This window comes from Macaca fascicularis, chromosome 9 (assembly GCF_037993035.2).
Source record: "Macaca fascicularis isolate 582-1 chromosome 9, T2T-MFA8v1.1".
NCBI lineage: Eukaryota > Metazoa > Chordata > Mammalia > Primates > Cercopithecidae > Macaca > Macaca fascicularis.
In genome coordinates, this window is record NC_088383.1 from 122,636,364 (window position 1) to 122,658,404 (window position 22,041).

Below are 22,041 nucleotides of genomic sequence, written 5' to 3' on the forward strand. Positions count from 1 at the left end.
ACAAAGGAACCCACAATGATTTGTTGGCCTTGAACTCACTTTGGGATGGGAATCTAGGTTCCTCTCTCCAGAGTTTGTGGCTCTCCTGTGACTCTCTGTCTCTTCCCAATGAGCCAAGGATGTTCACATACTCAGAGGAGGGGCAGATGGGTGCAATTTGCCCTAAACTCCTTCCCAGAAGATAGTTAAGAAAAGAGCTCACTCAGGCTGGGCGTGGTGGCTCAAGCTGTAATCCCAGCACTTTGGGAGGCTGAGGCGGGCAGATCACCTGAGGTCAGGAGTTCAAGATCAGCCTAGCCAACATGGTGAACCCCGTCTCTACTGAAAGAAAATACAAAAATTAGGTGAATATGGTGGCACATGCCTGTAGTCCCAGTTACTGGGGCTGAGACAGAAGAATCACTTGGACCCAGGAAACGGAGGTTGCAGTGAGTCAAGAGGGTGCCACTGCACTCCAGCCTGGGCGACAAAACGAGATCCTGTCTCAAAAAAACAAAAACAAACAAAAAACCCTCGTTCAATTCCCTAGCTAATTGAAGGACTTCACTTACAGGCTTTGGAAACAAATAGTTGTGGATTTGAAACCTGTTTCTGTCTCTTACTTTATGAATTTTATCAGTGATGAAAGCAATTCTTCAATCTCGCATGCCTAAGCTATAAAATGGAACAAATCTATCCATAAGATCACAAGGTTGTGGCTAAGTTTAAAAGAGAGAATTCATTTTTTAAAAAACCTGTCAGTTGTAGTGCCTAAGCAGTATTATTTTCGAGAGCTATCATCTTCAATGTCTTCTTCTCCTCACCATCATCATCCTCGCCACCTTCCATGAGGGTTTAATATGAACCAGGCACTGTTCTATATACTTTACAAATAATTAATCTTCACAAGAACCCTGGGGGATGGGGATCTATTGCTATCTATGGTTTACAGTGTGAGAAACTGAGGCCCAAGGTCACATGCCTGGCAGGTGGTAGGGCCTGGCTTGAAACCCAGGAGATCTAACCCCATAGACCATGCTGAGCACCTAGGCCATGCTGCCTTGGAGTCCCCATCCTCCTCCCCTGTGTGTGCTGAGGGCCCCCAAGAACTCAGTCATAACATCTGCATCACTAAGAGTCGGGAAGTGCAGCCCTGCAGCTCCTCTGTCAAGCCCGCGTGGACTCAGGGATGGAGGGCACTGTTATCTTCTCTCCCTTAGAGTCTTGTATCATGTGAGATGTGGCAAGAGCCTTGTCACCGCTTTCCCGAGAAGCCCACGGAGGCTGGCAAGGGACTCCACCCCATCCCTTCCTGACACCCCCTGGAGAGAGGTGGGGGCGTCTCCAAATGTCTCTGATTCATGAGGATGAGCTTATGCCTCTGTTTCCCTTAGGGTGACTCTGGAGGCCCCCTGACTTGTGAGAAGGATGGCACCTACTACGTCTATGGGATAGTGAGCTGGGGCCTGGAGTGTGGGACGAGGCCAGGGGTCTACACCCAAGTTACCAAATTCCTGAATTGGATCAAAGCCACCATCAAAAGTGAAAGTGGCTTCTAAGGTACTGTCTTCTGGACCTCAGAGCCCACTCTCCTTGGCACCCTGACACCAGGAGGCCTCATGGCCAACAACGGGCACCCCCAGAACCTCCAGGGGACCACGCAGTGGACTGTCCCTACTCTAAGCAGAGACAGCTGCCACCCAGCCTGGGCCTTCCCAGACCAACATTTGCACAATATCACCAGGCTTCTGATGGAATCAACACAACATAGTATGTTTGCTTTCCTCAACCAACTGTGCCTTCTAGAAAATCAGTGCTCACAGAGACTGCCTCCACCACAGGCATCTGCAAATGCAGACTCCAGAATGCCCAGCATCAACGGGAACCACCGTCACATCTTTATTCCTCAGCCCAGACACTCGTGGTACTCAACAGAATCAGCCATCCACGTCTAGGTATCAGAGAGGACCACAAATACGACATTCTCCATTTGCTTTCAGAGTTATTATTTTAATAAAGGCAGATCTGGGATGGGCTGGTGGGCCATTTTTCCAGCTCGCCGAAATCGAAGCCATCTGAAGCATGTCTCTGGTGAGCAAACTTCCTCTCTGGCTTCTCAAGAATCGGGGTGGACACAGCTCACAAAAGCAGGGCCTTCTTCCTCTTGACGTGCAGAATCTCAGTGGCATCTGGGTTCACCTCCCCACTCTGATGATCTCCAGCCTCCACTGCTTCTGCCCTCCGATGCTGACATCAAACATACCCCAAGTTAAAATGAAGCTCTCCCGCCCCCACCCCCGGCCCCGGTTCCCACAGGGCATGCTAAGAAGCCCCGGGAGCATTTAACAGGCTCACCCTCCCCTTCCTTTTCCCCTCTTCTACCCTCCCCGAGAAAAAGGGCCCTCAAGGCAAGAATGAGAAAGAAGCAAAGCCAATCTCTCATTTAGACCTGGCGTCTTTCTTCTGAACAAAGTAGGGTTCAAAATGCAGACTGTCGTATCCAGCGAGTCCCTGACCCTTTCTGCGAATGTAACGAGCAAGCAGTCAGCACAGCCTGGGCTGCCCTGGCCCGGGATTGATGTAGCCCTGGTAGGTTTGCCTCTGCAGAACTAATGGCTGTGACTTCAGAGAAAGCCCTGCAGGAAGTTTAACCTTCGTGTCATCTGCCTGGTCATCTCAGACCCATGAAATTAGGCGCCTTGTTTGAGCTGCATTTCACACTTCTTTAGAGCTAGCTGACCTTTGGCCAAAAATAAACTTTGAAAAGACACAATGAGTGTGTCTTTCCCCATGGCCTTGCAAGCCAGGGTGGCTGTGCAGCTTGATACTCACGTAAGCTCCCTGGAGACCCAGGCCCCTTGCGTTGGCCAGTTCCGCGGCCCGCCGAGCCATTTCCACTTTGTAGGAGCCAGGAGGGGTCCAGCCAACACCTCTGGTCAGGTTCAAGTCTGATTTATACTTGACCTTGAGGGTAAGAGGGAAGCAAGAGGAATATGTCAGCAGGGTTTGGAGTGGTTTGACCATTAAGTAAAGAAGATTAAAAAGGCAGTCACAATGAGACTATGTTGTCTGTCATCAGTAAAGCCAGAACAAGGGGAAAAAATTTATCATAAGCAGCATCTCCCTGGCACAGGGGCCCCAATGCGCTGTGAGTCCAGGAGGCATGTTGCTGTCTCTTGCATCTTCCCATTCAAGTAACAAAAGTTGCAATTGGGAGTGGGTGGGGCAGTGACACCTGCTCCACATACTCTGTGGCCTTAGGGAGGCCACTTCCCTTCTCTGGGCTTCAGTTTCTTCCCAGGGAAAATGCAAAGGCTGGGTTAATGGCTACTAAGATCCCTTGGAAACAGTTCAGCATAGCCATCAAGAGCTTGGGCCCTCACAGCACACAAAAAGCAGTTGATATCCTAGGTCTGCCACTTATTTGTTATGGGATCTTGAGTAAGTCACTGAACCTCTCTGAGCCTCAGGTTCCTCATCTGTAAAATGAGGCAGTCCTGGGGTTGGCATGAGTGCCAATGGCACGAGGCTTGGAAAGCATTTGACACAGAGCCTGACCCACAGGAGACGCTCAAGAAGTGGTAGTTACTGTTGTTATTCTTTCTGGCACTAAAGCGTTAAGTGTCTTGGATTCTCTCTCAGCCCAGCCCCCGCAAAAGCTAACATGGAACGTGGCATTATGGCCATCTCTTAGGAAGAGGCACCAGAGGAAGGGCCTCAGGGGAGTGGGTGGAGGTGGCTCACATCACTCTGCAGCTGGTGGGCCTTCTGAGCATGCCTGAGGCCCAGCTGCTCCGGGTCGCAGGTGGGCTGGGGCAGGGGCTGCCTGTAGTGCACGTCGCTGGCCAGCTGCTGGCTCCTCTTGGCCTGAAGGAGGCCGGGCTGGTCTGTGCGGCTGTGAAACTGGGACCGACTCTTGGCAAAGTCCTTCTTGTACTCATTGTCACTCTGGAGCCTGCCAACGTTGAGGAAATGCTTCATCCTTGGGTCATCGTCGATGCTGCGATACCCGATCTGCAGGCCTCGGTCCCGCAGGAAAGCCTCTTTGTACCGGAACTGCAAGTCAGAGGAGCAGAGGCAGGTCATGGGTGCCTACCTCCCCCAGGGCCAGCCTCACATATGGGGCCATCCCAGGGGATTCTCAGCAGGGGGCTCAAGAGTAGGTTAAAGGCACAGGCTTTGGATCCAGGTAGACCTATCTGTGTGGCCATGGGCCAGTTACTGAGTTTCTCCGTGAGCCTCAGTTTCCTCATCTGATAAAACTGGAGAATGATCTCCACCCCGTAGGACGCTGAGAGGATTCAATCAGACAGGGGCTGAGCTTCATGTCTGGCATGAGCTCTGGCCCACTGAGTGGTGGCTACTGGTATTGTCACTGTTATCATTGATACTCCAACAGGAAGAGAACTGTGCCCATTCTCACATAGGCCACTCTGCCTTTGATTCTTTCCAGCTTTCAGGGACCTAGTCCAGTGCTCCTCAAACCATCTACAGTGAAGGCTCAGTCCCAATTTGATTTGCTTTTTACATTTCCAATGCATTAAAGACCCATGTATGGTCCTATTGCATGTGGCTAGTATGTAGTAATACCACTTGTATTTGGTAACACCCAACCTGGCCTTCACCCTGTTCAGTGAGATGAGTCCAGTGATCACACGCTTGGATGCTACAATGTCCTAATTGCTAAAAAAAAATTCAAAAATCACATGCTCTTAATTTCTGTACTTATCAAATTGTGGATCAGCAGGAAACTGTTCCCAAGTGAGACTCCGTCTAGCACTGTGGACACTTGTCTAGTCAATGGTGCCCTCTCTTTCAGAATACCTGCTATGTTCCTGACACCATATATGATTTTGTTTTCATTCCTACATTAATCCAGGAGACAAGATCCCTATTTCATAGATGTAGAAAATTAAGTTCAGAGAATTAGAGCAACTTGCCCAAGACAAACAGCCAATTCCTAAGTGACAGAGCCAGGATTTGAACTTGTCCCTCTAGGGCAAAAGCCCTATCTCGTTCTATTCTGCCACGGAGCTTCAGCTAAAAGAAGTCCTTTTATTGCAAATCAACAACCCAAGCACATATTCATGGACCTCTTGGTACTCATCCATCATCTTTTAAGAGTGCCTCTCTAAAAAGAGAGAGAATGGGAATACAGCCCTCCTCGACCACAATTTCTCCCTAAGATGCTAGAAAGTAAAGCCTGTTTTTTTTTCTTTCATTTAAAATACAGTACGTGTTCAGTTTTGGTGCAGAGATAATCTTGACAGGTCGTGGTGGTTTGCCTTTCAACAGAACTGGGAAAACCAGAGAAAAACCCATCAGTGACTATGGGAGGGAACATGGGGTCTTACATCACTGGCAATCTCCCTGGATGCCCGGGCAGTCTGGAAGGGGATGGCATCCAGCCTGAAGTCGTAACTGCCAGCCCGGGTCTGCTCCCAGGAGTTTCTGTAGACTTTCTAGATGGAAAAACAAAAGCATGAGTAAGCAGGCAGTCACTCCACTGTCTTCCATGTTGCTGGTACTCAGCAGGAATGGTTCCTAACCTTTGTTGGTTCCCAGGACGGCAGAACCTATAAGCCCATGTCCACCTTGGGGACTCCCTAGCACTGAGATTGGTGAGGTTGGCCGTAAAAGGCTTCAGCTCTAAGTCCCCAACCCGCCCATTAGGCCCTGCTCTTGTGAGGCTTGTGATCTTCGAGTATGGCTCATTTGCAACATCCCCTTGGTATCAGAAAGCCCCAACCCACTCCTTCCTGTCTTTGCATTCACTTTCCGTGCTTCAGGTTTGCAGCTTCTTGAATTCTGGAAGCTGAATTCAAGCTTCCAGAATCCAGTTTCTTCCCACATGCTGAAAGTGCTGTTCCTTGGGCCTTGGCACTCATGTGTTCGTTAGCTCCACTGACATCCGGAGGGGCCTCAGCCTGGCTTTGATGCCATGCCCTGCACCATCACTATGAGGCATGCTGCATCTCATATACACCCCTGGTGCCTGCACGAAGGGAAGAGCCTTCACCTGAATTAAATTTATTGTCAAGAACCTGACCGAGCACCTGACCCATGTGTTTCATATCTTCCTCTTTCATTTTTTCCCTTTTCAAGTTGTTCTCACACGCCCTCTGGGAGTCTGTAATCATATCCTCTTAGTCCTCAGGTAGACCCACATCACCGATAGAGGCATCAAAATCTTCTGTGCCTTCATGTAGCTAATATTTTTTTTTTTCAAGATAAGGGAATGGCTCTATAAAAGGAGGCATCTGGAGATCCCAGTGGAAGGCTGTTCTTTATTCAGCCACAGAGAAGGGAGACAGCAGGAGAGGCGCATCACCAACAGATGACAAAGTGACAGCCCCAGACCGTGTCGGTTGCTCACACGTTCCACGAGCTACAGCAGGTCAGGGGGCCCTTAAGAACCGTCCTTTTGTCTCCTGGAAATGGAGGTCAAGGCTGGTGCTCTGTTCTACGGGAGATTGGGGGGATTAAGCAAAGGAGGAGTGGCAGATGAAAAGCAAAGTGGCCCACCCCATCCCACAACTGGGCCTGGAACTAGAGAGGACCACAAAGTGCTTGGGGCAAGCATGGCGGATCTCATCATTTCTCTGTACTGCAGATCACACCACCTTCACCTCCATCCTCGCCTCTGACTTCCACACTCGATGCCGTAAACTCTGAGCCAAATGTCTACTGTGTTCTAGGCCCTGGAAATGCAGAACCGTTCACTCCTGGGATAATCACCTAACTGAGGAATCACAGAGCCAAAATGATTAGATTTATTGGGTCACCACTGAGTTTAGCAGTTAGGACTGAAAGACATGTAGGAATGTTCAGATGATGACAGACTGATGATCCTCTGTAGCATTCTGCTTTCTGTTTGGGTGGCCCCACAAAGGTTAGAGTAGCAAATAGAGTCAAACCCCGATCACTCTCTCCAAGGGGCACACCATGCCTTCCTAATAAGAACTCCCACACCAGATCTGGGCTGGTTATTGACAGTAAACTTGATGCAACATCAAACTCCAATGTCACCCCACTTTGGTGTCCAATGCACCCCAGCTTCTGAGTCTCTGTAACTCAGGGTCAACTAGAAAGCATGGCCCAGATCGGGGGTCTCCCGAGTGTGTGGGCCCCCTTTCTCTGGGTGACTTCTCCCTGTGTACTATTTGCTTGGTTGTGATCACTTCCTCCCTGAGTTTTTTATTCTGTTGAGGTTTTTGCCTTGCCACTGGGAGTCTTTAGATTCCGTAGGCGCTTTGATTTGGAACCCTGGGCGTTCCTCTTCTTTATCACAGTGGGCACAGTTTTGTCCTCATCCTCACACATTAGAGTCATTTGATTTTTAGTTATTTCGGCTGCCTTACACATCTCAATGGCTTTCTTTGCCCAGGAAGGTCACTTTCCCTCCACATCTTCCTCACAGAGCACTTGATCCAATTGTGCGTATTCTACACGCCCCCGAAGAAGTGCTCTTTCAAAAGAGGTTCATGAGTTATCCATATCCGCATACCCTGGTGGCTAATTTCAGCTCCAGGACGCTGCAGACCGGCGTCCCTTGTGAGAGGGAAGATGCTTCTATCACCAGCCTGGGGTGACTCTCCTCCTGAAGCCGGGCCCCAAATGCACTGGCAGCTTTATCCCACTTTCTACAGCCATGGGTCTCCAATAGTTCCTCAAATGGAGGCCTTGCCTTCCCCCATCCTTGAAGCATTAATGAGATGGATGTTTTGTGCAGGCTCTGCTGAGGGGGAGGTCCTGCTTCCCCAGATGGAGGTCAGCCCACCAGAGCTGCTGTTCTAAAATTATCCCTTGCACATCCTTCAAAAGCATCAAATGGTCATAATAACTCATATTTACAAAGCACCATCGCATTCACTGCATGGGATCCCACAGGGCTTTACAAACGCAACAAACTAATACACACGCTAACTAGAAGGCGCCTCTCGCCAACCCCTGCGAGGCAGCCACCTCTGGGGTGAACGGTAGCAGCTGTTGATCTGCACGGAGCCCCAGGACACAATGGCCAGGCCAGAGAGGGAAGAATGGCCGGACTCTGGGAGGCCCCACGCTGCCCCAGGCCAACACACTCAGCCTGTGTTATTCTGATCTGACAGTGTCTTTTGATTCTGCCGTCTCTCTACCTGTTATCCAAGGATCACAGCTTTGCTGGCCAAGCGGCCGCCTATTCTATTACAACCAGGGGCTTCCAACCCCTGCTAACAACAAGCCCGGGTTTAGGAAACAGTAGCTTGGTTATGCACGCAAAGGGCACATGTCCAAGGGAAACGAGAGCGTTGGAGGCCACAGTCCCATGCACAAAGGAGCGAGCTGCATTCGGATGGCATGGGCTACCATTGCAGCATCTTTCCAAACTGCGGAGTGAGACAGAGCCACTCCATCTCCAGTGACACTACTCTGAATGGCTACAGAGAGGGGTCCAGGAAACAGAAAGAGCAGGTGTCTACACCCGCTAGGACCAGGGGACCACTCCCCTCATGGTTACCCAGCACATCACCGTGGTCTTTGGAGCCATGTCCAAGTCAGAATTTTAGAGCTGGAAAGAACCTCAGTTTAGCTCAGCCCCATTACCATTTTTCAGATTAAAAAAAAAATATATGAAGACCACTGAGGAAAATGACTGAAAGTCATAGAACAGTTTCTCAGTTCAGTGTCCTTTGTGTTCCAAGTCCTCCCTCCTAGAACTTTATAAAAAACAAAAATAAAATCCACATTGGGTACAGATCATTTTACAAAAGTAGGCACACACTCCATGAACCACCAGTTCACTTACATCACTCAGATGCAGCGCATTGAGGCGGGCTCGGGTGAAATCGGGGTGGTCGGGGATCAGGGTGTATCTGTGCAGGGATTCTGCATCTCCGGATCTATACATGCGCTGTGAATAAGATGGGCTCATGGTAAATGGAGAACTGTGTGGGCTGAAACCACAGGGGAAAAGCAACTGACTCCCTTTCCTGCCCCCTCCACCTGAGTGCCCACCGCATAGAACAGAACCCAGTCCTGTCCGTGGACAGTGTCCCTCCAGAACCCACAATTTGATGGAGGATGCCTTTACAGCCAGGGTCAGATGGGGCAGCTGGTTTTAAATAGACTGTTAAAAATATTCATCAAGATCTGCTCCAAATGGGCCACAAACCAACACCATGGTTGGCCATACCTGGGTGTTTTACACAATAGAAGATATGCAGATACTTCAGAGAATCTTTGCAATTGAGCATTGCACATGCTTTTTACTAGTAACAAGATACAGCCTCGGCCGGGCGCGGTGGCTCACACCTATAATCCCAGCACTTTGGGAGGCTGAGGTGGGTGGATCATGAGGTCAGGAGTTCAAGATCAGCATGGCCAACATGGTGAAACCCCGTCTCTACTGAAAACTACAAAAATTAGCCAAGAGTGGTGGCAGGTGCCTGTGGTTCCGGCTATGCGGGAGGCTGAGGCAGAAGAATCGCTTGAACCTGAGAAGTAGAGGTTGCAGTGAGCCACAATCGTGTCACTGCATCTCAGCCTGGGTGACAGGGCGAGACTATGTCTCAAAAAAAAAAAAAAGATACAGCCTCAATGCCTTTGTTGTTTAACATTAATGGTAATAATTATAATATACATAGTAAGTTCTCTTTGTTATAAAACATCTTAATATATGTTCAAGAAATTAGTATTTTCATAGCCCACCTGGATCACAGGAAGGCACAATTTTAAAACTCCAAGATTTATCTGGTTTTTATTTTTAAAGCAGTGATTTAAGAATTACAAACAATTTCAGGAAGTGTTTGAGTCTTATGTATTTTTAAAGGTGAAACTGTAATATTCTGATCAATTCCCAAATTTAACTCAGGCTTTACAAATATGAACCGGTCACTACAGCAGTCGGGCTGTCTGTGAAATAGAGCAGCTCTGTCACTTTGCATGTAGAACTGAATCCCTTAACAATTTCAGGGGAAAAACATTAACCTCCTATTCCTTGACATAAAGACAGGAATGAGGAAATAGGGCTAAATTATACAGAGAGTAAAAGCAGAAAGAAGCTTTAAATACAGCTGTTCCTTTTTTTTTTTTCCTAACTGGGTTATATTAATCTTTTAATTCCACCGCCATCTATCAACAAGCAACATGTATCTGATCGAGTGTTTGGCAAGGGATCATCACTAATACTTGGCATTATTATCATTGTGATTACAAATCAAACCACGACAAGGAGCACTTATTGAGAACTTACTGTGTTCCATGTACTTGCTAAAAGCTTTCTGTGCCTTTATTTAATCCTCATTTAATTCATTTAATCTTATAAAATGGTTGCTATTATTATCCTCCCCGCAACCCCAACCTCCTTTAAATAAAGGAAACAAGGTTAGAAGGGATTCAGTAACTGGCCCAAGAACATCCAGGTAATAGAAAGGTTTGCACGCCCATCTGTTCAGATCATCCAGGTAGTAGAAAGGAAGTGTGCACCCCCATCTGTCCAGAGCCTGTGTTCTTAGACCCAGACCACTGAGCAGCAGTGCTACACTGCATGCCCGGGATGAATGACAAGAAGGGACCTACCTCATTGCAGTGTATATAGCTGTTCTTGGCATGAACCAGGTCTGGGGAGTCAACCACTGTGGTGAACTTGATACTGTCTGGTTTTTTACGGTACTTGGTCTATAAGAGAAAGACAAAGATTCTCATGAAACACAGTCAAACATCATGCATTTTTCAGGATGCAGCTTCACTCCACCTTCTCAGTACCTAACATGCCAATCATATTGTTGGAAAACAAGCCTCTTTTCTTGGTAGGTACCTAACAATCAAAAGTATAAAAAGATTCAGCTGCCTCTGTGTAAGGAACATTTTACAGATATTTACTCTCTTGAAGAGAGAGGCCACAAAATCCTATGGCTCCCTACAATAAAGGAATTCAGTAAAGGGCAGTATTCAGCATCAATGTGGCCCTGCTTGGACCCTGTCCAAATACATTCTGTTATTCAGAAACTGAAGAAGGCAGTGTCACCTTCGAGGGAATTCCAGGGCAGGGATCCCCAGGCTGTTAGCATGGTAAGGAGTTCAGTTAATGTAACTATTCCTGGGCAAATTTTAACACTATCAGAAATCAGAAAACCTCTGAACACTGAGTCAACTCAGTAGATGGGTGGCAAATTCCTCCTCCTCTCAATACAAAGAATGGGCCAGTTTAGATGACAATTGTACGTAATGTATTTATTGAGAACTTTCTAATACATCATGCCTTCAGTTCCTCAGCAGTGAATTCATTTGGAGGGAAACCTCATTCTGTCTTGGGATTTGGTTGCACATGGTCCTCCAAAAATACTGGGAGTCCAGTGGCCATGAGGCCCTTTAGGATCTCCACTCCATGAACAGATTCCTTCTTCAAAAGGAAATGCTAGCTTGCCCTTGTCACTTGTGGTGGGGAGAGGTTGATGGTACCTCGCTGATGAGTTCTCCAGCCTTCTTTGCACTCTCTATCTGTGGGGATCTCAGCGCCAGCCACCCTATGCCCTTCATGCCGACCAGGTCTGACTTGTAGCGCAACTGCAGGGAGAAAATCGTGGGCTTTATCAGGAGAGTGCCTAAGACTACCACAGCATTTCAAGAAGATCCTTGATTTGTAATAACATTTGTAATAATGCTTCATCACAACATTTCAACATCTTCACTGGGAGTACATTCTGCATGTTGTCAAGTCAAACCGTTTGAATTTGTACATTCTGCCAGGAATTAATTAATGCATCACATACGAGATACAAGAAGGTCCCACCAGTGAACTGGCAGGATTTAAAGCAGAGAGTAACCACCTATGTGGATGATCGCATAAAGAAAGAGCTGAGATATATAGATATATGCTCATATCTAAGCACTAGCTGGGATTATTTTGTTTCATTCTGCCAGTGAGGCCATTACCTGCCTGCCTAAATAGAAACATTCTGCACACTGTTCAGGCTTTGAACTCTGGGTTCAACCTCCTATGACTGGGAGCAAATCACTTTAACCAAAATGTGACTCAGTTTCTCTCTGTGATACTCAAAGTTCATAACAACCCCTCTGTTCTCATAAAAACACCTGCTAGTACTCAGGGCTAAGAGCCACTCTTTAAGTTAGATTTTTGTTCTTGTGATAATGGTAGTGGAGGGGGAAAGAAGTCAATTATAGCAGGACTTTAAAAACGGAAACAAACTTACATGCCACAAGCTAATAGTGAGTACATCATTTTAACCTCTTCATGCCTCAGTTTACCACCTCCTCCTACTGTTACTCATTATGATTTGTTTATATTCCAAAAATGGGCTAAGCCTTATTTTCTTTCCTCATTTTAAGAGCTCGGAAGGTTAGGCTACAGCATTGGTCCTGGGAGGAAATAATAAATGGTGCTTTAAGACAGTGGGTCTGATTGGTAACCTTCCCAAATGTTGAATCTCATTACTATTCCTTGATCTGCCCCACCATTGCCTACAACGAGACAGTCGCCTGAATGCTTCTCTTCTTCTCTTCTCTTTATGGAAATTAGGCATTTTTTAAAGGTGGAAAAAGCCTCTCTAAGAAAATCTAAAATTTGGATCTAAACGAAGTTGATGGCGTTTCTCTAATTTAGACATAAGCTCTGCTGTAACGCAAAATATCACTCCAGAAATCAGCCTCTCGGCCTTTTTAGTTCTCTTTCATTTCAGGATTCACAGCGTTCCTCACAGCTGGCCTCAAAGAGGGTCCGTTTCTGATCTACTGTCTGCTGGTTAATGCCCCTGTGCAAATTCGACTGTGCCTTCCAACTGGTGAAGGGAGACATCACTCAGGCTCAGGAGCAGGTTTCGAAACCCCATGTCAGTAAGATTGCTTTTTATACCACGATCTTTCAGTCTACACCGGCAAAGCTTTTGCCTTGCACTCTGATAAAGAACAGAGAAAATTGGATAAATTTCTAAGTTGGAGAGAATAATCCTACAGGGCCTCTTCACAGCCGGGCCTTGCTCCTTTCATAAACGAGATGAAGTGGGGAGCGCTCTTTCAACTTGCCTTTTGTTGAGCTGAACAGTACGATCCCAGGTAAGTCAGAAAGCAAGATGCAGGTTCCCCAAAGATCTGACTGTGCCTCCAACTCGCTTATAAATGGATTGTCTATTGATATCTCAGCTCCCAGCCCAGCTTTGACTATTCACGCAGATCCTAAAAACAACACACCTGCCCCAGACTTCATGATAAAAGAGGGGGCAAGGGGAGGGGAGTCAAGAAGAATCTGCTACCCAAAGATGGTTTCGAAGAAGGATTATAAGATAATGAGGGACCTTTCAAAGCTGCACAGCTGAATCTGGCTTCCCCAAATGGCAGCCTCACTTTTTTCCCCTCTTACATGTTAAGGTCTAGAAGCCTTCTTCTGATTCACACATGGGGTTACCCGGCACCCCCATTTTGGAGCACTGTGTTGCAAATGCTCAAGCTGTAGCTTTTAGTCCCCGAGTTCTAATGCAGAAGGAATGATGTAAACCACCACACCTGGCTAATTTTTTTTATTTTCTATTTTTGTAGAGATGGAGTCTCCTTATGTTGCCCAAGCTGTTCTATAACTCCTGGACTCAAGCAATCTTCCTGTCTCAGCTTCCCAAGTGTGGGATTATAGGTGTGAACCACCATGCCCAGCCTAAGGAACAGTTATTCTCATTCACAGAAACATTTTGGTTGTCAAATGATTCTTCAGACTCTCAGCAGAGCCACCAGCTGCTGTACTGTGGGTAAGTCACACCAGTAGTGGTTAAGAGGACAGACACAGAGCACCTGGGTTCAGAATCCAGCCATCTGGGGAAGCCAAAGAGACTGAACCAGGAGTTAAGAGGCAAGAGCTGGAAGCTTCACTGTGCCTTGTCCTAGCTGTACAGTCTTGAGGAAGTCATTTTCCTACCAGCTGTGGCCTTGGGTAAGCTACTTAGATTATTGGTGCCTTATTGCCACGTCCCGTAAAGAGAGGAGTCATACTGGTACCCACCTAGATATTAAATGAGATAGTTTACACAAAATGCTTACGCCAATGTCTAGCCCAGGGTAAGCGTTACATACATTTTAGTTATTGCTGTTGTTGTTATTTCTGAGGGAGAAACTGAGTCCCGAGAGCTTAAGGAGTCTACCTTAGGTCACATAGCTGTAAGCAGAGAGGTTGGGACTGTCTCCGTGACATTTCGAGCACGTGCCTTTCCGGACTCCCAGCAGCCTGGTCTGAGACCATGAAGGGAGCAGGCAACAGCAGACTTGAGAAGCACGGAAGAGGTGATGGAATCAGCACCTGCCTATGATGCACCTTGCCTGGACCAGGCATGCACCTCAGGTGAATTTCTGAGTCAAGCAAGACTGGGCCGGGCTGGTCCAAACTGGGCAAGACACGGGAATGAACCACAGCCATGAGGAGCTCAGCATCTCTGGGTCCCGTCTGGCCCTACCCAAAGCTTTCTTTCTGACCTGGGGAGGGCAAGGTCAGGAGAAGCAGTTGAAGGCTGGGGCTGCTCCCTTGAGATAACACCTATTTAGCACTTGTTCCCTTTTCTGTGTAATAGAACCACGTGAAACTGGAGTTTTGATAATGGCTGCAATCAAGCTGAAGCCTCAGAACCAGCTGAACATTTCCGGGACTCCTGTTCACAGCTTCTTCGAACCCAGACTCCCTCATTAACCAATTTGCAGCTTAAAAACAACGCGTACAGCATAATATGGTCATTTAAAATTTAAGCAGTAACATCTTAGCATTTAAAAATGTAATACGTACCCTGCCTTTAAAATGTCAGCGTAAGATGGTCAACTACAATTTCATGGGAGGGATTCTCCTTTTTAGATTATGCTCTCTCTACTTTCTTTTTTTAGTGTGAAAATGTCCTTTCTTTTCAGAAATAACAGTGATATAAATGGTAGCTTAAGGTAGCGTTTGTTTTTTTCCTTCTTCCTCAGTTAGTAAAATAAAATTTGACATTATGTGGATCTCACCATTTAAAAGCCATTTTTCCCATGAATCCCAAAGTCTAAGATCATGGATCAAATCAAACCTCTTTGCTTTTCTTTTACTTTCTTTTTTTCTTTCTTTTTATTTTTTTGAGACAGGGTCTCTGGTTTTCTGTCACCCAGGCTGAAGTGCAGTAGCACGATCATGGCTCACCACAACCTCTGCCTCCTGGGCTCAAGTCATCCTCCCACTTCAGCCTCCCAAGTAGCTGGGACTACAGGTGTGCACCACCACACCCAGCTAATTTTTTGTAGAGACAGGGTTTCATCACGTTGCCCAGGCTGGTCTCGAACTTCTGAACTCAAGCAATTCACTTGCCCTGGCCTCCCAAAGTGCTGGAATTACAAGTGTGAGCCACCACACCCAGCCCCTCTTTGCTTTTCTGATGGAGAGATGGAGGCCTAGAAAGAGCAGTGACTGCTCATGGACACACAGTGACAGCTGGACTTCCCACACACATCCTCTGACTTCCAGCTCTACCTCTCATACCTCTCCCAGGTGGCCTCCTTACCTTCCTTGGGGGCCTGTTCTGTCCCAGAAAGCTTCTGTTCTCTCAAGAAATAGGCCATTGACAAGAGGGTCCCTTGTTGGGCACCAGAGAGTCATGCTATGAGCTGTTTTGGGGGCCCTCAGGATTGCTTAGGAAATGGAAGAACTTTGTAAGTGGAACTTGGGCTGGCACTTTAGTAACTAAATCCCCCATGTGGGACCCAGATGAATGCACCCTACTCTACACTCTGCTTGATGGCGAATGACATGATATTTCAATTCCAGCAAACTGTGATTAATAATGCAATGATAATTAAATTCATGAAATCATTACTGCAATTAATAATAATTGATTATGTGTTTAGAATACCCCACTTATTGCTATCTACAATTAATCTAGCAGTAGTCATTGCCCTGAAGGCAACCAGAATTGAGGGTCTTAGCATAAGGAACGTATTCAAACAGCTAATACTTATTCTAATGCTTCCATGGATCAGGTGTCATCCTAATTGTTTCATATAGACCAGTTCTCCACTGAGAACCAGATTCTCAATGGGGGATAACTTCTTCTCTCAGGGACATTTGTTTGGCAAGATTTAGAGGCATTTGTTGTCACACCGGGGGGGTGGGGTGATATGGGCGCCTAGAGGATAAAGACCACGGATGTTACTGAATATCCTGAAATGCACAGGTCAGGCCCCTAAAACAAACAATTAACCTGCAAAATCGTCAAAGGTGCAGACGTTGAGAAACCCCGACACAGATGGCTGGTTATGTTCTAAAATGAGAGCACATTCTTCCTAGGGATGCTGTGGGCCTAGAGAGAGGATGTGAGGCGCAGTGCCTGCCACACTGCAACGCAGTCCCATTGTCATTATTGTCATGTCCCATGCCATCGTTACCATGTCTGTGGCTTGGAGAAGGCATGAACTTGTCCAAGGTCACCCAGCCAGTAGTGGGGGAGCTATGGTTGGAATCTCAGAAGTCTGACTCCAGAATCTTGCACCATGATGTGGGAGGGGCCAGCACTCTCTACCAGCCCGCCTGGTGCCCCTGCTCAGGTAGCCTCAGGGTCTATGCCCGTGCTGTGAGGACATGACTCTCTGCTCTGAGCTCCCCGCAAGAGAGCACGATGGTTAAGAATGGGTTCTGGAGCCCACTCTCCCTCGGCACTTCCCACATGACCTCATCCCTAAAACAGGAGTAGCAGCTGTCCCCACGTCAGACTGCTTTTGCAAGTTTAAAAGCAAAGGCTAGCAGTCAGTGAGAGTCGGCAGTGGTTACCATATCATCCTTGCTCAGTCTTACCATATCATCCTTATCAGTCTTACCATATCATCCTTGCTCCGCAGAGCCCAGGCCCTGCTCAGACCCTGTGACTCCATCCCCACTCACTTGGCTTCAAACAGGCCAAGGCTGCTCCTTCACTTCAGCCTCAAACAGGCCAAGGCTGCTCCTACTCAAGTCCTTGGCCTTTGAACTTGCTATTCAGTTTGCCCGGAGTTCCCTATCCCCTTCTATCTTTTCCTTAAGGCTTTTGCTCAAATATCAGCTTTTCAATGAGAGCTACCCTAATGTCCTATTTTAAATGGTACACGCGTACACGTGTGCACACACAAACACACACACTCATGCCTCCTGCCCCACTTCCCTGCTCTGTATGTCTCCATAGCATGTATAACCATTGACATATTACATATTTCATGCATTTACCATGGCCTATCTCCCTCTAGCATAACAGGAGTTTCATGAGCACAGGAATTTTTTGACTCTTTTGCTAACTGCTGCACTCTTAGGGCTTAGAATGGTGGCTAGTATACAGAATGTGCTCAATAAAGGTTTTTTTTTTTTTTCCTGAGATGAAGTCTTGCTCTGTCACCCAGGCTGAGGTGCAGTGGCACGATCTCGGCTCACAGCAACCTCTGCCTCCTGGGTTCAAGTGATTCTCCTGCCTCAGCCTCCCAAGTAGCTGGGACTACAGGCTCATGCCACCATGCCTGGCTAATTTTTGTATTTTTAATAGAGATGGGGTTTCACCATGTTGGTCAGGCTAGTCTCGAACTCCTGACCTCATGATCCACCTGGCTCGGCCTCCCAAAGTGTTGGGATTACAGGCATGAGCCACCGTGCCTAGCCCTCCATAAAGAGTTGTTGAATGAGTCAACAAATGATTCCAACCTAAATGACATAGACCCAGCAAATCGTCGTTTGGGGAAGGCAGACAGGGGCAGGAGAGCCCAAAAGACTAAGGAAGAAGCAGAGATTGACACCCAGGTTTGGTGAAAGGAGAAAGGCCGGGGGCTGGTTTGCATTTCACAAGGCCACCCCTACCTCACTCTGCAGGGCGTGGGCTTTCTTGGCCCAGGCCATCTTCAGGTCCTCAGGCAGTGCTGTGAACTCGTGACACTGTGTCCTGTAGTCGTGGTTGCTGGCCAGAGCCTGGGCCTTCCTGGCGTGGACCAGGTGCACCATGTCCATGGGCAGATGGAACTGGGCTTGGCTGCTGGTCGCCCCCCTCCTGTACTGAAGCTCGCTCTGCAGCTGGCCCATGCGCCGGCAGTGCTGGATTCGGGGGTCGTCACTTACACTCTGGGGCCCTATGAGTTTCCCTCGCTCCTTCACAAAGTCATGTCTGTAGAGAAACTGCAAGAAAGGGCCGGCCGGTCAAATTCTATCTGTGCATTTTTATTGCAGACTCTAGAAAAATCACTTGTTCTTACACTAGGAGGTGATGATTATAAGAAAAACCACAGTAGGGTTGGCCTGAGAGCGTGCCTTCCTCCCTGGGGGATGGACAATTAAAACATCGCTCCATTCTTCCTATCTAATTAAAATCAGATCCTCAGAACCAAAGGAAGGGCTTCACTCCCCTTACATGTCCTATGGCCAAAAGGAATTTATCAAAAAGGGTGAAAGAGAAACTTGTGCTTTATCCATTTGCACTTGGCAAAACATTAAACCCAAAAGACAGGATCCATTTATTTGAAGTCCACATTTTTCTATGATTTGTTTGTGGGAAAGAGAAAGTCACCTTCATGTCCCAAAGCTATGGATGTTATCAACAGAGTGGCTGAAACACAGCCATCAAATCCTAACACCAATGCGTGAAACTACAGAGAGCCAAGAGGGAGACGCGTTCCGGCTGTACTGCAATTTCTATCGAGAGTTCTCGTTCTGAATCTGGGTGGAGTTAGAAGACAGGCAGTTCGTGCATTACAAGGGGATCGTAGCCTAGATGTTGCAATTAGAAATAAATCATCATATCCTTCCTGCTAGAGACCTTTGCCTGAATTTAGCTTCTGATTAACAGAGCCTTTCTTTTCCCCCTCAGTCAAAGAATCTCATTCATAACTAATATATTCTGCAGGTGACATCCTGTCTCGCATGGTTATAGATTTGCTTTAATTCAGGAAAATCAGCTGTAGACATTGTTTTACACGAAGTTAACAGAAATTAGGTAAGATGGAAGGTCATATCATTCAACTCACATCACTGGCTATGTCTCCAGAGGCCCGGGCAGCCTGGAAGGGGAGCGCTTCTATTGTCAGCTTGTAGCCTTGAGCACGAAGATTATGCCAAGACTCTTTGTATTTTGCCTAAAGTGGGAACACGTATAAATCTTTTTTAAAAAATTACATGAATCAACGAGCAAAGGCCACTCCTTTCATTTATAGCATGGTGTTCTAGAATCGATTTCTGTTTTGTGCAGCAAATCTCATTAGTACACACCCTGGGTACACTCACGGACTCACATTTGTGAGAAGGTATATTTAACAAGGGCATCTAAGCTACACATTTTAAAAAGCTTCTGTGAAGGCCAGAAAGGTCAGTGTTGGGTCACTTTACTGATGCAGACATACATGGCTTTGGAGCATGCTTGAACTTAAGCAACAAAACAACTTACGTCACTCAGGTTGGCTGCATTCGTTTTTGCTCGGATGAACTCGGGCAGACCCAGGGTCATTGTATACTGGTGTCTTGCATCCTCTCCAGCTGCTTTATACAGGCGCTGGGCAAAAATAATAATAATAATAATAATAATAATAATAATAATAATAATGCAAGAGATAAGTGCTGTGCATTTCTGCAGTGCTGGAAGTCCCTCAATGGCAGTTGAGGAAACACGATAGCAAAAAAACATTCATTGTGTCATGGATACATCTCCAGTCTTGGGGAAGATGTTTATTTCAATAAAGACAATCTTTCATGAGTCAAGTCGAGTGATGTAAAAGGAATATGTAAGGAATGGCATGTGCTTTGCTGAATAATAGGCCAATGAAAGAAAAATAAATTTAAGAATACTCCCGAGGTTCTTTATATTGTAGACTTTGTCCTTGAGGACACAACATAAAGGTCATACAAAGACCTGGGGAATTTAGGAGAAGGGAGGTGGAAGGGACGTCTCCAAACCCTTGCCTATACCCTTTACTAAAGCCCCAGGATCCTTTCCGCTGGTGAATCACACCAATGCTGCCCTGGATGGCCTCATCTTGTACAAAAACATCCATTCTTGTGATTAGAAATGGGTCTGTGAGCCGGGCACGGTGTCTGATGCCTATAATCTCAGTACTTTGGGTGGCTGAGGCCGGTGGATCACGAGGTCAGGAGTTCAAGACCAGCCTGGCCAACATGGTGAAACCTCGTCTCTACTAAAAATACAAAACTTAGGGCCGGGCGCAGTGGCTCACACCTGTAATCCCAGCACTTTGGGAGGCCGAGGTGGACGAATCACCTGAGTTCGGGAGTTTGAGACCAGCCTGACCAAGATGGAGAAACCCCATCTGTACTAAAATACAAAATTAGCCTGGCGTGGTGGCAGGCATCTGTAATCCCAGCTGCTTGGGAGTCTGAGGCAGGAGAATTGCTTGAACCCAAGAGGCAGAGGTTGCAGTGAGCGGAGATCGTGCCACTGCACTCCAACCTGGGTGACAGAGCGAGACTCTGTCTCAAACAAACAAACAAACAAACAAACAAACAAAAATTAGCCAGGCATGGTGGCAGGAGCCTGTAATCCCAGCTACTCAGGAGGCTGAGGCAGGAAAATCGCTTGAACCCGGAAGGCAGAGGTTGCAGCAAGCCGAGATACCACCACTGCACTCCATCCTGGGTGAAAGAGCGAAACTCCGTCTCAAAAAAAAAAAAAAAAAAAAAAAAAAAAAAAAAAAAAAAAAGAAAGAAAGAAAGAAAAGAAAAGAAAAAGAAAAAGAGAAAAAGAAATCAGTCTATGGTTGCCGAGTTCGCTAAGGCCAGAGGCCAGGAGAGAAGGCATTGTTATCCCACAGCACAAAGCTCATAAAGTAGGCAGAAAAGATTAAAAAGGAATTTAAAAGTGATACTACCACTCTAAAAGATCATGAATTCCATCCCTTATCCCAAGCTGCCATTTCTTACTTTTCAGTTGGAATAAGTAGGAACTAATAGTGTAAATAACCAAATCTCAGCTGACTTCTAGAAGTTAGAGTCAGAAGGAGAATCTTAAAAACTAAAGATACAGTGAGAAGGAGAATCCTAAAACCTAAAGGTGGTTCAAAATGTAATTCTCTGCCAAGCTCACCTATTTTGAGCCTGTAAGAGAGCCACTATGAATAAGTAGAATCAATGAGGCTGGAATGATCATTTTACGGAATGAGATTCCCTCCTTTGCACCTATCCTCTGCTGGATACATGAAAGTGTAAATTGGGTAAATGGTGAGTGAGAAGAGGAGAAGGTAGAGAATTGAGAAGCCTGACAAACATCTTACAATATAACTGTCCTTGGATAACCACAAATCCTCCCACATCAGATTGACAATGTAAAATTGGTTAACTAATATTTGCCTAGACAGAACAAATGAATTATAGACCAGTACTTCTCAGACCTTCATGTGCCAAAGAATCATCTTATGATCCTGTCAAATGACCATTTGGAGTCAGTAGATCTGAGGTTGTGCCTTGCCAGTATGCTCCCAGGGAATGCTAATGTAGCTGGTCTGGGATTGCACTTGGAAAGTGAGACTACAGACGATCCCAGATTCCCAACTGGGCTTTCATTTCCTCTGGAAAATGTTTAGGCTCCATATAATGACATTCTTTTCTTTCCAAACCTCCACATAAACACCCATGCTCTTTCTCACCCCATACACATTCACATGTGTTTTTAACAATCTAGCAGTTTTTTAAAAGACCATTCCAAAGCCATCGGGAGATTTTACCTCATTCGTTATCTGGTTGCTGAACTTCGCATGAAGGAGGTTGGGAGTGTCTGTCACAGCTGTGTACTTCAATGAGTGGGGATGCTGCCGATATTTACTCTGAATTCACACATAAGAAGGGAAGAAGACAACTCCATAAGGGATAAAAACCAGAAGCAGAACCAGTTCTTTAAGCATTAGCCATAAAGCCTCATTTTGCAAAGGTTGCAAGTCTATCACTCCAGAATCAGGTTGTCACCTGCCTTTGTGACCGCAAAACTCACTGGGATGAGGAAGCAGGGGGAGGACAGGATGGACTGAATCAGACCCTTCTAAATGGGAAAGGGAGATTTAGTTCTTTGCCATGAATGTGAACTTGACTATTTAAATTTGTGGTTTGTTCCAGATCTTTGC

General features: G+C 46.6%; 2 protein-coding genes across 7 annotated transcripts in view; one reads left to right on the forward strand and one right to left on the reverse strand.

Annotated features, from left to right (window-relative positions):
• Nucleotides 1-2,747, forward strand: part of HABP2 (hyaluronan binding protein 2) — a 38,995-nt gene extending 36,248 nt beyond the window's left edge. For all 3 annotated transcript variants that reach the window (XM_074002761.1, XM_065521426.2, XM_005566471.5), the window contains one exon: nt 1,374-2,747. In XM_074002761.1, coding sequence (XP_073858862.1) covers nt 1,374-1,538 — 165 coding nt within the window. In that variant the 3' untranslated portion in view covers nt 1,539-2,747. The remainder of the gene's footprint in view (nt 1-1,373) is intronic.
• The window catches only part of NRAP (nebulin related anchoring protein), a 76,725-nt gene continuing 56,652 nt past the window's right edge, over nt 1,969-22,041 (reverse strand). For all 4 annotated transcript variants that reach the window (XM_015456707.3, XM_005566467.4, XM_015456705.3 and 1 more), the window contains 11 exons: nt 21,649-21,747; nt 19,362-19,466; nt 18,946-19,053; nt 17,789-18,100; nt 11,422-11,526; nt 10,540-10,638; nt 8,768-8,872; nt 5,334-5,441; nt 3,724-4,035; nt 2,812-2,943; nt 1,969-2,226 (listed from right to left, as the gene is read on the reverse strand). In XM_015456707.3, coding sequence (XP_015312193.3) covers nt 2,119-2,226; nt 2,812-2,943; nt 3,724-4,035; nt 5,334-5,441; nt 8,768-8,872; nt 10,540-10,638; nt 11,422-11,526; nt 17,789-18,100; nt 18,946-19,053; nt 19,362-19,466; nt 21,649-21,747 — 1,593 coding nt within the window. In that variant the 3' untranslated portion in view covers nt 1,969-2,118. The remainder of the gene's footprint in view (nt 2,227-2,811; nt 2,944-3,723; nt 4,036-5,333; nt 5,442-8,767; nt 8,873-10,539; nt 10,639-11,421; nt 11,527-17,788; nt 18,101-18,945; nt 19,054-19,361; nt 19,467-21,648; nt 21,748-22,041) is intronic.